The sequence below is a fragment of the Oxyura jamaicensis genome, chromosome 8 (assembly GCF_011077185.1).
Source record: "Oxyura jamaicensis isolate SHBP4307 breed ruddy duck chromosome 8, BPBGC_Ojam_1.0, whole genome shotgun sequence".
Taxonomy (NCBI): domain Eukaryota; kingdom Metazoa; phylum Chordata; class Aves; order Anseriformes; family Anatidae; genus Oxyura; species Oxyura jamaicensis.
Genome location: NC_048900.1, coordinates 26,796,261 through 26,814,313, shown reverse-complemented (window position 1 = coordinate 26,814,313; position 18,053 = coordinate 26,796,261). Strand labels below are relative to the sequence as shown.

The following is an 18,053-nucleotide window of genomic DNA, read 5'->3' as shown; positions in this document are numbered from 1 at the left end:
ATTTTTCTTAACAAGGGGTAGGGAAGAGATGAATCCTCATGTCCCCGCTCAATTCCTAGTCAGACAAAGCTTTGCTTGAGCTGCTGGAAGTTCTTCCCATAGGGAGGCCCCACACACTGCACATTTCAGGTCTGAGCTCCTTTTTCTGGGAAGAGGCACAGCAGTTGGGCTAACACACGTGCGACCCACCACCCGGCATGCTTTACGTGCCACAGATAGTGCAGCTCTGATGGAGTATGAGCTGATATTGGGCTTGTGGTGAAAAATTTGCAGCCCTGGAGACCCCACAGCCATGCCTGAGGCTGGCCGTGAGCACGGCTATCCCACCTGAACAGAGATGGCATCAAACGTCTGTGCTGGCTGCTAAATCATGGCAACTGTTAGCTTTGTGTCACGTGGTGAATATACGAGGCTGAAGCTTCTCTGCTTCCTTGATTAAAATGCTAATGTTCAACATAGCAGCAAACACGTACAGCCATAGACAAAACTGGCTAACTTTGCTTTCAGCAGAGCTCCAGCAAATGCAGCACTACACAAGGGATGAGCTCCAGCTACGCGGACATTCCCAAGAGCCCCGTGAAGTCTGAATGTCTCCCAGCACTCAGCCATTACAGTGGACTCCAGGGAGCCAGTAACAGGCTTTTTTCCTTTCTTTTTTCTTGTTTTTCTTTTTTCTTTCAGCACAGAAATGCAAAAGAGAAGCTTAAAAGCAGCATTAATTACAATTTTTAGAAAATCTATAGAGCAGCCATCTAGCTCTACTGGCTGCCACAGCGTGTGAAGACCTCAGCACCCAGTAAAACCAGTCCCAGATGCTCCACAGCTGCTCTCCTTGCCCAGTGCCTCCTGCACCACCTCACCTTCTGGCCTGGCGTCGGGCTGCCTACAAGCACTGCTGGCGCTGGTGTGATGAGCTGTGTGGTTGCAGAGGGATATCACGCCACCAGTGAATGCTGAAAAACTCGTGCTGTAGCCGTGGTGGCCTGAGGAGATAAGCAAGGTATGGCCGAAAGGAGAGGGAGGGAGCACCTTTCATCAGTGTGAGGAATATATGGCTGGAAAACAATAATAAAAAAACACTTTCAGACAGGGAAGCCCTTCTGCAGGTCAGAGTTTTTTGGTCAGCACCTGGTAGTCTGCAGGCTACAGGGGGTGAGACCTTTGGGAAAGGTGCTACTTTTCTTCCCCAGCTGTAGGCAGTAGATGCTTTGTTTGGCTCTCTTTTCTTCACATTGCGTGGGCTCCAATGCAAACAGCAGAGATCACCCTCTTCCAACCAGCAGCAGTGATGCTGCTCCAGCTGTACTGCTGTGCCCAGGAGCTTGTCTGCTGCCTTCAAAGCCTGCCCGCAGCCTTGTCTGTTGACCTAGTAAAAGCTAAGCTTTCTCCCTGCACACCTTGCCTCGCTTTTTACCTGGAGCATTTACATCTTACCCGTGTTTCTAGGTAACTGCAGAGAATTTTTAAATCCTGCAAAAATGATAGCTTGGGAAATATAGGGCTGAAACTTCTCCATAATGTCATTAAATCTGTCAGAGCCAGGCTGAGAGAGGGAAAGTACCCCAAGAAAGTGGCACACCTGAGCTGGAGATGTGCCATCCCTGATGGAGCTCAGGGGCTTCCCTGCTCTATCTCCATACGAAGCCTTCCAGGACTTTGAGAGTTAACCTCCCTCCCCAAAACATACCCTGTCCTTTCCTTAGCTAGGAGCTAGTCTGGTTGCTCATCTTGTTTGAAAGAGTGTAGTTTCACTTCCCTGGAGGTGTAAATACCACCGTGCCAGGAAACTGTCAGCTCTCTCTGGACGGAAGGCTCTCCTCCTCCGGTGATTCACTGTGCCACCTCCAGCACGACGTGCCTCGAGCCAGCCCTGCCATCAGCCTGGATGCGGCCTGACACCTAAATGCAATGAGGTTCAGAGCTCTTGGTTGGTATTAGAGATAATGGTAATTAATCACTTAGGGAGGACGATGGTTTATTGCTGGCTGATCTGGTTTTCTTAAGGGTTTTGTAAAAATAAATGGGCCTCAGTGTGGATGCAGAGGGCAGAAAGAGACAGAAAGTGGCTGTGTGAATCCACAGCTCAGTACACGAGACTTGAGAAGTGAGCCCAGGCTTTAACATGGGATGGAGACAGGATCCGTGTACTCGCCCATCCTCAGAGCTGTTCGGGAGTCACAGGATTTCAGTGTGGGTACAGAAAAGGCACTGTTTTGTGGCCATCACATTTGTGCACTTCCTAGAAGTATGAAAATACTGTTTTGGACCGTGTTGGGGGGTACTGGAATTGCTGTCTTGCTTTAGTAGGTGGTGCTATAACCAAGAATTTTACAGGAATCTCTTGTATTAAGAGACTGAGCAACCACACTCTCATCACCTTCCCACGCACAGACCTTTGCCAATCATTTCGTTGCAGGGGTGAGGACCGGTCTGTTTATCCAGTCCTCAGTCTGAGTTCTAGCTCTCTGTGAGATGATGTACACGCAGGAGAGTGTCCCATCACTTGATAGAAAGGGGCACAGCCCTGTTCCCAAAGCCTCCTGCTTCCTCCTGCTCAGCTTCCCAGCCCTGGGAACTGCTTCATAACGTGGGCTGTGACAAAAGCACATCTGCAATCGAAAGAAGAGCAACTGAGAGGGAAGTGAAGTGGCTTAACAGATACCAGTAATCAGCTTCTGACCTGGCTCTCTCCCGAGCTCTCTAGTGAAAAAAGGGCTTTTGTGGCCCATCAGCACAATGCTGAACCGTACTAAATATGCCTCCATTTATTCTTGATAAGACTAATACAGTTCCTTATTATTGGAACAATGGTATATTTTTGTCACCCTTAATTATTAACTTATCTGTCTGTGATAGCTTCGCTTATAAAAAGGATGTGCAAGGTAACTATAACAGCTATACAATCCTTATATAGCCAACATTTTCAACTGTTGGTTTCAGCTTTCTTTTCCATTTTTTGCTTTCCATAAAACATTTCCCTTTTTCTTTCGCCTAGGTAAGTAAACCCAAAGGTCTAGATCCTACACTGAGCTGCAGTTTGATATTTTTGGAGCATGGCCTAGAGTTTTAGCACTTTACATCATCTGGGAGTGGGCCCATAAAACGTTTAAAATGTTGAAATAAATGAAAGCAGACAGGTGACTGAGTGACAGCACCAGACAGGGAGAACAGCAACAGCCAAGGCAGCGAAAGTCTTGGCTTTATTTGGAGGAAAAGGGCCCACAAGCACATCCGGCACTAGGAGGCTAAACACACGTGCTGGGAGCTGAGAACAGGAGAAAAATTTGCCCTTAACAGTAAAATATCTTGCAGTGTTTTCCCCTGGAAGCCTTCGTCATCACATTAGCCATGAATGCTTTCTGCATGTTCCCACAGCACTTGCCCCTGCAGGCAGGAGGAGGCTGGAGGATCCCCCAAACCTGCTCCCCACCAGCTGTGGTCCACAACTGCCTTCACAGAAAGTTCACCTTGGGCATCTTGGAGGCCACGGACACATGCGTCCGATATATCGTGAGCTTCTCCAGCCGCTGCCCCTGCTCACCCTCAGGCACCCGTGTGCCCAGTGGGCCACGAAGCCATCTCCAGGTCCACCAGCACTGCCCGACAGCCGCCTCTCCTCCACCGCTCACACCCGAGGAGCATGGTGGCCCACCCCAGCCAGCAATTCCAGAGCTGGATCCCCAGCTCCTTCACCAACCACCACCATCACACAGCCACCTTGTCACAGCCCTTTCGTTTCTGTGGCTGAGGACACCGGCCCCAGTGACAACCAAGGCAGGGCTAAATTCCTTTCCCTGCCCAGCTCTCTGTTTTGCTCGGTGATTCTTTTTATAAATCCCGGGCAGAGTATCTTTTCACAGGCAGTTGTAAAGCTGGATTTAATGTGTTTCAGAGACAATACATGAGAGCTCTCGCAAATTCTGTCGCATATTTTTTCTGCAGCTCTGTGAATGCACTGGTCAGTAGCTGACCTTGTTTCCTGACGTGGCACATGGCTTCTCAAAGCTGGGCCCCATCCCACCATTCTCTCATGTCCCAGACGTCTCACCCTACGTCTGATTCCTCCCAGGATGACTGCCGGGGTCCCACCAGCCATCCCCAGTAACTCGTTGCTGGAGGAGCGGGGCCACACAGCACAGCCGATACATAAGCACACAGGGTACAGCCCAGGTGTGTCTGGTTCCTTGTCCTGCCTTGCAGCACCAGCGATGTTCCTTCTTTTGGTGAAGCCCTTCTCAGTGTGAACAGGGTGAGTGCAGCCCTCAGAGGACAAGGGGAACACAAGGAAGAGGAGCAAAGTCAGCCTGAGGTCTAGGTGTGCAGAGCAAGCCGGGCTACAGCCACCTGAAGACCCCAATTCTTCCATCGCCATCACAGGTGTCAGGCAATATCTTCCACGCTACATTCAGCCCACCTACACCTCAAACAGCTTAATCACACTGAAGGTCTAAGCCTTCACATGGGATTTCACCTTCTCTGAGACATACTCAGCAGTTTATAAAGCAACTACAATCCCGTTGTCCCTTTTTGATGGGCTTTCCAACAGCCACCATAGTCGCTGTCCTCCTCCTCAAGTCGTCGAGAATCTCTTCTCCCTCACCTGAAATATGAGTGAAATGTGAGATAAACCACATTCTTCCCATAGACCCTCTAAAGAGAAGGTTTTCTAAGGTGCAGCAGGTAGGTTTGATGAATCAAACATCAGTAGAAAATGGGTCCTAATGTCTCCTTATATTTTGAAATAACCTGTGCCCTACTGGGCCTCCCAGATGTGCATCCAGGTGTAGGAGGTTCACACAGAGCCACTCCTGCTCCTAAGTCCCTGCTCTTTAGACAGGCTGGCCCCTCACGCCAGCTGTTTTCCATTTACACCTACTCTGTCTAAAGGCTTTAGTGCTTTTTGCCCTGCAACCTGCCCCCAGCCCTGCGTGTGGCTGTCAGGTGTAAGGTGGGACTCACACCTCCCTGCCCGGACAGCCCTGAGAAAGGCAGGTTCCCCGCACACAGAGCACTCCCCAGACCAGGCCGGCTTTAAATTTTGCTTTAAAAGAAGTGCCATAAAGTGACTTTGTTCTTTCAGAAGTCATGCAGCACTGCGAGTCATCCCTCTGGAATACTCTGACATTTGTTCTGATATCGTCAGTCTGTAAAACAGCTGATAATTTTCCCCTGTATTTTTTTCCTTAAAGCCCTTAGGCTGAAATTTTACATTTTTCTTCATTTGCAAGATGAAAGCAAGCTGCTCAGGATTCATTCAGCCCACAACCCAAACAGCACGTGTCAGCTTGCTAGTGTCACACTGCAGCTACGTCCTCCGACAGACTTTTTGTTCAAGGCAACTGAAAATACTTTGGTTTTCTCAGTAGAGGGAGCTTCTCACATACCAGTTTGAGCACCGCAGCAGTCGAACCCTCTGAAACCACGTCCTATTTCTGACTGTACCAACCCTGTGCCGAACAAATGTGCAGGAAACGTGGTGGGAGGTGATTAGGGAAATGTACTCCTAGCCCCTTGTACCCATGGACTGGTTTATTTATTGACTTAAGAAGGCTTGCAAGCCTTCATAGTAATTCAGTCTTCATAGTAATTGCTATTAAAATGCCCATCCTTTCGATGTCCTGATGCCACCCAACAGCAGCTCCGTGGCAGCCAGTACCAGGGCTAAGTGAGACCGCATGAAAAAAGGGCTTTCTCACTCTTTTCAATGCCTTTCTCTGCTTCCACTGAATGCCTCTTGATACTTTTCTTAAGGAGACAGAAGTTATCAGCCTACGTTTTTTCTGCAGCTCCAATGTTCTGTACGCTATTATCACGTCCCTTTAGCTGTCTCCTTAGAAAAATAGCTGCATCTTTTAATTCTTTGTCCAAAAGCCTTTGCATAGTTACTGCTAAGCCCTGCTTTGTAGTGAACAAAGTCCTGCCAGTGCCAGCAGGGCGATCCGTGAGGAGCTCTCACCAAGGTGACCCCGCGCAGCCGGTGAGAAGCCCCTGCTCTGCTCCCTGCGCTCCACCCTCACAAGCGTGTGCTTGGGCTGAACTCCATCGGAGAGCTGATCCGGGCAGGAAAAGATTAATTAAAAAAAAAAAAAAAAAAAAAAAAAACAGTTTAGTTCTTCAGTCAGATCGGTTCTCCAACCTGTTGTACAGAGTGACAGCAGAAGCATTTGTACTGCACAGCATGCCCAGAACAGCATGAGTGGGCGGAAGGGATGGCAGGCGAGGCAGGGCGGAGAGGAAGGGAAGAGGACTGCTTTTTTAAGAAGCAGCAACAGCTTAAGCACACATAAAATGGTAATTGAAGAGAATTGGGGCTTTAGTCTTACAGAAGATACCAGGGGAATCTCAGCTTTTCAGACCGTATTTGTAGATGATGTTTTGCTAAGCCTACACAGGTTGTTGGATGATGTTTTGCTCACGCCTAAAATAACTAAAATTGAAAAATATCAGCCTTTAAAAAATCTCCCTCCCCTTCCCGCGTCCCCTCCCGATTCCTGTATCTTCTGTGCTTGGCACCGGTATGTACATAGGCAATTTCACTGTGATCTTAACAATGATTCATTCCTCTATTTCAAAGCACGTTTTCGCACTGCAGTCTTTAAGCTCACCTGCTCCCTTCCTGCTGCCTAGGGCCTTACAAAAACAAGAGCAGAGCATGGAAAACGTTATAAACTCTTTTAATGGGTCTTCACAGAAAAAAAAAAAAAATATTTCAAAGTAGTATTTACACCAAAGGTATAAATATCTCCTTATGAATAAATGATGTTGTTACCCAATAAGCCCTGCACTTGATCTCTCAGATCAAGCATGATTATTTAGCTCCTTCAGAGAGGTTAAAATAACCACTCCTACAGCACGGGAAACTTCTTTGTCATGCATAATTCCAGCCAGCAGGCAAACAGGTAAACAAAACCAGATAACATCAATTCAGATACAAGAAGGAAAAGCACCAATGGACAGCCTGGCCACATTGCAATAAATGCAATTTGTGAATAAAGTTAGGCTGGAAATCGGGAGACCATTTCAAAACGTCGGAGCAGTGAAGTTGCAGATCAGGTTTTTTTGATATAAGCGGGGGGGTAGAAGAACAAACAAGGCTCAGAACAGCTCCAAGTTTTCTGAAGGAGACAAGGTGTGGCTGCCTGCTGCCGCTGAGCTTTGAACCGTGATGCACCAACCCCTCCCTGTCTGGTGCTCCTCCGTATCTCCTGCGGCTGCCAAAGGTGCCGATCCTGCTGTCAGAGTGGAAGAGGCACCACCCGACACACCGGCACGCCACGTCAGGAGGTGACAACGTTCTCAGCCCCGGTGGCATTCCACATGAAACACCTCAACGCTGTGTTTCTGTGGTGCAGGGCCACCTTGGCTGGGCTCTGAACCCATGGCGTTGTGACGGGGTTGTCCCTGTCACTGAGGCTGATGGAGCTGGGCTCTTGTCTGTCACCTGATGGACCTGGGCTCTTGTCACCCGATGGACCTGGGCTCTTGTCACCCGATGGCACCAGCCCCTGACCCAGGGGGGTCCCAGGCCCTCAGCCCCCATCCCCATCTCCCCATGGGTGCCCCCACCTCGAGCCCCCACCCCAGCCTCGCCCCCCTGGGGGTGCCCCTGCCTCAGGTCCTGTCACCCCAGGGTGCCCCCACTTCGTCCCCATCCTCATCCCTGATCTCCCAAGGGTGCCCCCACCCTAGGGTCCCCTCCCCATCCCTGTCCCCTGGGGGTGCCCCCACCTCGCCCCCTCCCCATCCCTGCCCCCCAGGGTGCCCCTCCCAAGGGTGCCCCTTCCCCTCCCCCTCCCCTGGGGGTGCCCCCTCCCTAGCCCCGCCCCCTCCCCTTGGTCCCGCCCCCAGCCCCTCCCCTCCCCGCTCCCCCCCCCCCCGGGGTGTTCCCGGTCCCGCCTCGCCGAGTGCCGAGCGGGGCCCGCCCCCTCCCAGCCAATCACCTCTCCCCGCGCCTGGTCCGATCTCCCCGCAGCGCCCTCATTGGCCGCTCCCCTCCCCTCGCCTCAGGGCGGCGGCCAATGGCGGCGCGGGGCGCGCGGGGGAGCGGGGGCGGCTCCGGCGGCGGGTCCTAGCGCCGGGGTGCGGCGGAGCGGGGAACCGGAGACACCGGGGGGGCGCGATCGCGGCCGGTGGCGAGGCGCGGGGGTCCGTCGGTCGCCATGTCGGCGCTGTGGTCGCTGGGCGCCGGGCTGCTGCTGCTGCTGCTGTGGGTGCGGCACCGCGGGCTGGAGGCCGTGCTGGTGCACCACCGCTGGGTCTTCGTCTGCCTCTTCCTCCTGCCGCTCTCCATCCTCTTCGACGTGTACTACCAGCTGCGCGCCTGGGCCGTGCGGCGCCTGCACAGCGCCCCGCGGCTGCACGCCCAGCGGGTCCGGCACATCCAGGGACAGGTGGGGACGGGGGGGGAGGAGGCGGCTCCGGGCCCCTCAGCGCCCTGCCTGCGGCTGACGGGGCCGCCACGGCACCCGCGGGGCCGGGGGGGGGGGGGGGGGGGGGGAGAAACGGGCGGTGTGCCCCGCGCTGGGGGCCCGCGGGGGGCTCGGAACGGGTTTGTGGATCGAATTTGGGGTCCCGAGAGAAAAGCCCCAAACCTGTAGGGTCCTGGAAGCTCCCCCCTAACCCTTTCATAACTGCCCCCATTCCACCGGTATTTCGCTTACAGGTTTCTGGGGCTGCAGAGGGGCTTCACCGCTTTGAGGCACCCGCCCGCTGAGGGATGACAATATTTATAAATATCGTAAACCCTGAGGGAAGAATACACTGTTGGAGGTGTTTTACGTCTGAAAGCGTCGCTGTGTTGTCGCTTCTTGCAGGTTCGGGAGTGGAAAAATGAAGGCAGCAAGAGGTACATGTGCACCGGCCGGCCCGGCTGGCTGACCGTGTCGCTCCGTGTGGGGAAGTACAAGAAGGTGCACAAGAACATCATGATCAACCTCATGGACGTCCTGGAAGTGGACAGCGAGAGACAGGTAACATTCCTCGAAACGCTTCCATAACACTGAAGCCTACAGCGTTTTCTACTGTGTTTGTAGCTCAGGAGCAGGACCCCTTAAAGAACAAAGGATTTTTGTGGCAGTAGGTTTTGTAGACCCACCAATACTCAGGTTTTACAACGTGCACTTGGATCATTCTGTCCAAAAAAAAACAGCATATGGGATTGCTTAGTTTTATGTGCTGAAGTCTAAAAGCCCAGATTGATTTATGGGCTTGGGGACTGAGCAACAAGATGTTGAGGCAGAGGAGGAATCACTAAACAGTTTCAACTATTTTTAGTAGCGCTCGTGGGGAAGTAAGTCTCTGAATTCTGAAAACAGATGGGAGTACAATCCAGTTAGCCATGGTTTGTCATCATTAATGCCAAACACTTAGCTTATGCCTGATGGGAGGATTGTTTTTTTTTGGCTTTTTAGGTTGTTCGTGTGGAACCTTTGGTCACCATGGGCCAGTTGACTGCGTACCTGAATCCTATGGGCTGGACTATTCCTGTGGTGCCAGAGCTCGATGACCTTACAGTAGGTAAGGGTTGTTGTGATGACAGTAGACTGATTGATTTTGCTGCGTTCTCATTTGTTTTTATGCAGTAACGCCTTGCATTATTTAAAAGCTTCCTGAAATATTCTGTCGAACTTTGTGTTCCGTTAAGGCATTTGTGTTACAAGCACTTATTTTTTCCTTTTTCCAAATAATCTTAAAAGCCACACCCAGAGCTTAAAAGCAAAGCTTTGTTCTCGTAAATCACGTCCATTTTGAAGTGTGTTTCATTTGATTTGTTATGTGCTCTCTCAACAAGGTGGTTTGATCATGGGAACCGGCATTGAGTCTTCGTCCCATATCTATGGACTTTTTCAACATACCTGTGTGGCCTATGAACTTGTTCTTGCTGATGGAAGCCTTGTGAGATGTTCACCAGTAAGACAAAATGTTATTTTGCTATCATTTACAATGTCATTGACCGTTGTCAGTATGGATATATGATTTAGTATGACATACTTTTTGCAGACTGAAAATTCAGACCTATTTTATGCAGTGCCTTGGTCTTGTGGTACTCTGGGGTTCCTGGTTGCAGCAGAAATAAAAATGATCCCTGCCAAGAAATACGTCAAAATCCATTATAAGCCCGTAAGAGGACTGCAGAATATTTGTGAAAAGTTTACTGAAGAGTCTAAGAAAAAGGAGAATAATTTTGTGGAAGGACTCGTGTATTCTTTGGACGAAGCAGTCATCATGACAGGAGTCCTGACTGATGAAGCTGAACAAAGCAAGGTAACTGAAGGGAAGTTATTCACAATGAAAACAATGCCCCCAAGGTTTAATTGGAGCTACGCTACCGTATGACATTATAAAACTAGAATCATTATAAGATTAGAACAATTTCTTAATATGGGATGAAAACTTAGATCTGTCCGCCAGGATGTTTTAAATTGCAGCTCTTTGTTACTACAACAGTCTGTGCTCTAAATCTCTTCAATTGATGGGAAGCAACCCATTGATTTCCGTTATTACTGCAAATAATTTAATCTGCCTTTGCTTTGCAGTACCCAGGGAGGAAGAGAAGTATATTTTTTCATATACTCTGTTTCAACCTGCAGTTATTCAGAGTAACTCTTTCCCCAGCACGCTCTTAATGCAGTTAATGCTCCTAGTAAGACAAATCAGGCGTGTTTATAGAATGGACGTGCTGTCTGCTCACTGTATCGCTCAACCTGGATGCTTCTTCTCTGCCATAATGGGGCTTTGGATTAATGATGGGTTGAGAGGTCGGTGTCTTAGGAATCTGGTTCTGTCACATTCATGGTCTCCTATTACCCTGCTCATGGCATGCAAGCCTTGTTTAAATTCTCCATCGTGAGAAGAATGGTAAGAAGGAGCCATGCATGTGGTTGGAAGAAGGAGAAATGAAGGCTTTCTAGACTTCTTGAGACAGTTTCGTTTGAACTGTCACAGACGATATAATGTTGATCCTTCATGGTAAAGGAATTTCGGGGACGTACTTAATGTCTGGTAAGGTGTCATTGTCTTCTGTGTTGGGATTTGCTAATGAGTGTATGTTTCCTTGTAGATAAACAGAATTGGCAACTACTACAAGCCATGGTTCTTCAAGCACGTGGAGAAGTATTTGAAAGCTGACAGGACTGGAATTGAATACATTCCCTCGAGACATTATTACCATAGACATACGCGTAGCATCTTCTGGGAACTCCAGGTAAGACCAGCTCCAAAACTAAAATACCTATGGAAAGCTACTCCGCTCTGTCCCCGAGTAGGTACAATGTGCCTTCTTCCCCTTGGCAACACTGCTGTCTTGAGTGACAGAGAAAAAACGATGGTGTTCACGGCAAATGTAAAGCCCTGTATTTGGGCAACACAAATCCAGAGTCACTACTTTATATCTAAGGTATCAGATCATAACTTCCTAATTTCGGTTTTAGTGCTTTTCTGAATTTAAAATGTAAATACATACTTAAGCGTTAAGATTTTACGCCTACTAAGTGATTTCCAAAGGCAAACAGTGGAAGAACCATGAATGTGTCAATTGTGGCTGCAAATGTACCCGGCCTAAACTCATAATGCTCCTTATTTAGTTGCATCATTAATTTTAATTACATGAGCGCATTTGTAGTGATGTGCATTTATGCAAAACTTTTCATTTGACGTGCTGAAAGATGACTATTGCCACGTTTTGAATCTTTGCAGTGAGATACCAAATCCTTTCAGCTGCTGGAGAAGTTAAGCAGGAGTTTGCCATGCAGAAAGTACTTCCCATTTTACAGCTGTAACATTCTTCTAAGACCTGATCTTGCATGTGTCAGCTCTTGCAGGAGTTTTGCAACTTTAGCTTCTTATGAGCTCCTTCCACCCGTTTTTAAGATAATAGCTTACTTTTCTTGGAACTTCATTTTCTGAAAGTATTTGGGGCTGGCTGTGTACTGTGATTCGTATGGCTCTGAAAATCATTTGTCATAAGCAGAAGAGGCTTAGGAATGGGCTGTATAGCTCAATTCAGCCCAGACCTCTCTTAGTTCCTGTTTGTATTATAATAGCTTAGCAAAAGTATCAGCAGTTAAATTGATTGAAAATCTCATTTAATATTGCTCTGAGGAGTCTCAAGAATTGTCTTTTGGTTCACTTACACATTCCTAAGTTAAACTTTCCTTCTTTCCTCTTTAAAGGATATCATTCCTTTTGGCAATAACCCTGTTTTCCGTTACCTGTTTGGCTGGATGGTTCCTCCAAAGATCTCTTTGTTAAAACTCACCCAAGGAGAAGCGATTCGCAAGCTGTACGAGCAGCATCACGTTGTACAAGACATGCTGGTCCCGATGAAGAGCCTTGAAAAATCTATCCAAACCTTCCACGTTGACCTTAACGTAAGAACACCCATTTTTAAACTGCAGTGAATTCCAGAGCGCACGTGACCAGGGCTGTGACTGTTGGTTTTAAAGCATAATAGTCTGCTTGTGGGAAAGGTCGCTGTCTTATCAGGGGGGTACTGTTCTTTGCAAGTCCATGAGACAAGGCTGCAGAAGGAGTGAACACAGCTTTCTGAAGAATATAAACATGACATTCAAACTCCAGTAGAAGGCCAGCACTTTTAAAAGGTTTCATCACTTAGCAAGGCTTGCATAGATTTATTTTTTTCACCTAAATCTCTGGCAGTTGTGCTAAAACCAAATTGTGTAAATTATTTTCCCTTTCCTGTTTTTATTTCTGTATATATTGTAGTTTGTGTAAGAAGTACAAATTTGGCTATTTCAATTTTGGACTGACCTGGTAAAGAAAACACTTCCTTCCCTTTTATTCAGAATGTATTCAGTTTTTGCTTTGGGATCGGGGTGCGGGGGGCATTTCTGTTTTAAAGGTACATTCTGGTCTTTAAGGATTTGAGGAGGCGAGGGGCAGATGTAATTCCTGGAGCACACTGCACATATTCCAAACATCTTAATAAGTTTGTGTTACAGTCATTAGAAAGTGGATCTAAAAACTGCAGCTAGAGAACGGGAAAGGAAGAGCTGTGTAAGATCTGATCCCAAACTGGGACAATGTCCTCTTAATTCTTTCTTCATTTTGTCACCTTTGTTAAGAGATATTTTCAACAAACCGGTCATTCAAGCCAAGTGACGGGCTATTTTCTCACCTCTGCAGGTATACCCTCTTTGGTTATGTCCTTTCATATTGCCCAATAATCCTGGTATGGTCCACCCGAAAGGGAACGAAACAGAGCTCTACGTGGATATCGGAGCTTATGGAGAGCCCAAAAGGAAACAATTTGAAGCCAGGGCTTCAATGAGGCAAATGGAAAAGTTTGTAAGAAGCGTGCATGGGTAAGGTTCCCACTCGTTAGCGTGGTATTAGTGCCGTATAACTTACAGCTGTGGAGTTTAATCACTTTTATTTCGCAGTGCACCACTTCAATATCGCAATAATTTAACAACCACAATAATGAAAAGCTAACCTTAATTACTAGGTTTGATGCTACAATTTTTAAATACAACTTCGGTGATTTGATTGCAAAACCAAGCTAATAAACGGGCTCGCTGGCTGAAGTTCTTGGCAGTGTGCTTGGGACCTTGATAGCTTCCAAACGGGTCACCCATGCATCCTTTCAGCTCCAGACTGCTCTGGGAGTAGAACGTGCTGCAACAAAATATGTCCACGCAAGCAGAAAGACCTCAGCAGGTCTGCACTGACGGTATGTAAAGCAGTTGTACACCAGTTGCCGTGCTGAACTGGTGTTAGCGTGGGTTGGTGACCACTCATCAAGGCTAGCTAGCCCCGTCCTTAGGAAGGCAGCCGCTGAGCTTGCACACTGAGGCTGACTTGTTTGGAGGCTGGTTCAGGGCAGGGGCAGCACAAGTGCTGTTCTGGCCGCAGCTGGCCACACGCCCTTCAGGAATCCCACAGGCTGTTAAAGCTTGGACAGCTTCCCGGCCTGCCCTTGGGGCTGTCCTGCTCCCTGCGGTCCTGGCAGCGTGTGGCAGCTCTGCCCTGTCCTTGGCTGGTGCGTCCTCGTGCAGGGAGCCGAGCCTTGACTGTTCACCCTGATCCCTAGGCGGCAGTGGGAGCCCTTCCTCTCACAAGTGGCACTTTCAGAGCCTCCTTTTCCCTGCCCCGCTCCTTGTTACACAAGACCACGGTGAGATGTGCACCCACCATCTGTCAGCAACTCGTGCCAGCCCTATTTGCTATAGTAGTGCCAGCGGAAAAGCAGTTACTTGTTTCTCAGGAACAAAACCCAACTACGTGGTATTTTTACACCATCAGGCTAAGTTAACTCCATTTCTGTTTTGACCTATTTCTCAGTCTAACAGTGATTCTGTCCCATGTGGCTGAGTAACAGTGGTGAGTCTGCTTCAAGGTGATTTGGAGAATGTAAATGACTTTTACCTGTAATAAGTGATCTGCCAGAGAACAAAGCAACCAAAAGCTAATTTTAAGCTTTTTTAATTAACTTGAAATCAAGCTTCTAATTTAATTCTCTTTACTAACCGAGTTTAGCCTCTTCCGTACCTGTCACTGGAAAATAAACAATGTATAAAAGCTTGATGTCACCGTTCATAACCACAGCAACAGAGCTTTTATGTACCTGTATTTTGCTGCTGTACTCTGATGCTGGCTGCGTTTTGGAGAGGAGAGTATGAAAGTAAGAAAAAGTCCACAACTAAATGATTCAATTTGGTTTTGTAAATGGACCTCTGTTACACCGTGCCTCATTTACGCTATAAACTTAAGTCTTGCCCTCGTCTGATCTGGCAGACTTCACGGTTACAGTCTCAGTGTTGAGTTCAAAGAAATCTTAAAAACGAGAAGGACGTGGCACCGCATCTGTCCTGAAGGCGTTTTGTAATGCTGCTGGGATGAGGTGCCGTGACGGTATCTCCATGGATCGTAAGAAAGCATGCAGGGAAAAAAAATCAAACACTTCATTTTTTGAAGCTGAAATTAAAAAGCTTTCAACGGAAGAAAAAGGAATGCAGGCTTTCCAAAGCAGATAGAGAAGTATTTGTCAGGGATCATTTAGGTCATGTGTGGTTTGCAGTGCTGGGGGCCAGACTCCTGGTTTGGGGCAACTTCTGAAGTTCTCTCCAGACTTGCGTTCTGTGAGCACGAGCCGTGAGAATACGTGGTTTGGGGAGATGAGGCTGCAGATGGTGAGGAGGTCTGAACGTGAACCACAGGTTTATATACATTTTTTAGTTCCTCTCCTTTTCTCTTTGTAGTAGCAAAACTAATAAAAGTGGCGGTACACTGATGGCTGAAGACACTTTTGGAACCAAATATTAAAAGCAGCAGTTATTCCTATTGCTTTCTCTTCCCATCTTTACCAAAACGTCTGTATCGGTATTCTGCTGTTTACACCATCAGATGTTATTTACTCTTGGAAGAGAAATCATGGTAGCATTAAATCCACAAAATATAACTGGCTGAGTGTCCCAGCACAATCCATATGAGCAATTAGATTTGCTTGGTTTTAAAAAAGCCTTTTTTTTCTTTTTCTTTTTGGAATGTTTGCTCTTCATAGCTTGCCCTGCCTGTTTGCTTTTTGGTTCTGTTTCAAGCCCTGCGGCACAATTAATACTGAATCCGTCTCTTTCTTCCTTTTTTATTTTTTTATTTCAGCTTCCAGATGCTGTATGCAGATTGCTATATGACCCGTGAGGAGTTCTGGGATATGTTTGACGGCTCGTTATACCACAAGCTGAGGGAGCAAATGAATTGCAAGGATGCCTTTCCAGAAGTGTATGACAAAATCTGCAAAGCTGCCAGGCACTGAGCCTGAGTGACCTAATTAAGCAATCAGGGAAAGATGAATTTACCTGTAGCTAGCTAGCCAGTCTATCCTTTTTAAAGAAAAGCTTTATTGCCTCCAAATAAGCTCATTCTTGTTGACGTTTAAAGATATGAATTCATGCTTTATAAACTTATGTTTAGTATTTCTTAGGATGCTTTAAAACCATTTTTCCAACCGCAAAGTGATTGTTTTTAAGAGATCTGAAGTGCTAGCCTTTGTATCTTGGCTCTGACGTAGTAACGTAGGTGAATTCACCTAGTTCCAAACACGAGAAAAATAACTGGAAAAGATGACACCGAAGAAACAGCAGCTATACGCTGTAGCTATATTTAAAATTACTTCTGAAAATGGTAAGGAGGTGACAGAAATAGGTGCCAAAGCTGAATTAATTGTCAAATTAATCATGATGTTGAAAACATTTGCCTCCAGTCAGTAACCTGTAGGGCAGCTTAGTAACAGCACCACGACCTGGCTGTGCAGCGCCGCACGATGCTGCGTGGTGCTGGGCTGCTTGGGGTTATCCCGCGCTGCGGTCTCAGTTCAACTCCCCAGCAGTTGGTTCGGTTCCACAACTGAGCACGGAGGTGTGAAGCAAATGCTTTTTACTTGTGCCTGTCAGGTTTGTGCTGATTCTGATTCTAACATGTAAGTGGATGTAGGGTTACTTCTTTAATGGTTGATAGTATATTGGTTTTTTTTGCCTCAAACTGTTGCTGTTCTGGCTTTGTACAGCTGAAAATATGCTGCTATGTCACATAGGCAAGTATTTCAGTTTTTTACTTGTTGTGGGTCAGTTTATTTGTTTTTTTTTTTTGGTTTTGCCTTTTGTTGGTTTTTTTTTTTTGTATTTTTGGTTTTTTGCTTTTGCTTAATTTTAGTGCCTTATAAATACTCAGTTGGAGGAGGACGTGGCTCATTTGAGACCATTCTGTCCTGTCCAGCAGGAAAAGGAAGTGTGTCCTCACAATTTAAGGCTTTATTTTTACGAGGTTTTGTTAGAGCAAGTGGCTGTGGGTAAGAAGAAATCTTGCTGCGGAAGCTCGGTATACACAGGCATTGGTTCTGACTCGAAGAAGGTTTTTGCTTTGAATTTTAGCTAGATTAGATTGATAGGCTTTGTAAAAGGACTGTTTCAGTCACCTGGGGAGGAAATCAATAGCAAGTACTGTTGGATTTCCCCTTTTGATGCATGCTGGTGAAAACAGCATAGATGCGCACTTCATGCAGTCAAGTGCAGAGGCGTGGAAGTGCTTTGACTCCGTAGCTGGAAGCATGGTGCCAAACTAAGCCCGTGTCTTGTCCAAGCAGTATGTAAATTTGTTATCCTCAACCCTGCTGAGCCTGAGGGAGTAATTTTCTTGAGGGTGGCACGGAGGGCAAGTGAAGACCGCTTTAAATGGTTTGCAGTGGGAAACTTTTGTAATTTTTATTTGAGTGCTAAACCAATGATTTTATTTATTGATAGATGGATGTTTATGGTCCAGATGAAACCAATGATAAAGCAGTAACAAGATTAAGCTTGGCCTGTTACTCAGTGATGCATGCTGGGCAAATTCCGTGCAAGTAAGGTACCCCTTAAAGCCCTGCCAGGGGGCTGGTAGCAGGAGCGGCCTGCCAAGGGGAGACGCAGCCAACGCAGTGCCTGCGGTGCTGCCCAGACCACGGAGCTGGCCAGGCAGGAGGCAGAGCTGTGTCAGTGATCCAGGAGCGCCCGCTACACTGCTCCAGGCTTCGGGGTACCTGGGAAGGCAACCGCTGATCCTCAGACCTGTAACCTTCTCTTCCCATCCCTGCGAGGGAATGGCACAAGAGCAGTTTCCTTGTTCCTGTGCAATGCTGTGATTTAGCCCAGTGCTTGTAAGATGATCTGTGCAGAGCAAGAATTGGTTTGGTTAGTTTTTAAAGGGCAACGTTAAAGCAGCTAGAGAATATGCAAATACTTTTCCTTAAGCTGTGTTTCTCTCACTTATGTACTGATGACCTTTAGGTATGCACTGTACTTGTTTTTTCATTCCTTTATTTATTGGTATGGTGTGATTTGGTACTGCAACCGTACCAGTCCCACACATGCACATGCATAATTGCTGCTGGTCTTGATTTTTGGCTGTAAAAGCTGTTTAAAATAAAAATATAGCCCGTGTACTGTCCATGGTGGTGTCTTTTAATGAATTATAACTTTTTTAACAGCTCTGTTTATTCTTTCTTGTGCTTATTGTATTGCTACAAGTGGTCAGCAATTACAGAGAGAAGCTGCTGTGTTGGT

General features: G+C 47.3%; 1 protein-coding gene across 1 annotated transcript; it reads left to right on the top strand.

The window, feature by feature from the left end:
• The first annotated feature begins 8,102 nt into the window (after nt 1-8,102).
• DHCR24 (24-dehydrocholesterol reductase) lies at nt 8,103-17,937 on the top strand. The gene is made up of 9 exons (XM_035332961.1): nt 8,103-8,390; nt 8,814-8,969; nt 9,411-9,516; nt 9,791-9,909; nt 10,000-10,263; nt 11,060-11,203; nt 12,171-12,368; nt 13,144-13,322; nt 15,619-17,937. Exons 1-9 carry the CDS (start codon nt 8,160-8,162, stop codon nt 15,770-15,772), a joined length of 1,551 nt encoding a protein of 516 aa, XP_035188852.1. The 5' UTR covers nt 8,103-8,159; the 3' UTR covers nt 15,773-17,937.
• Nucleotides 17,938-18,053: the final 116 nt, after the last annotated feature.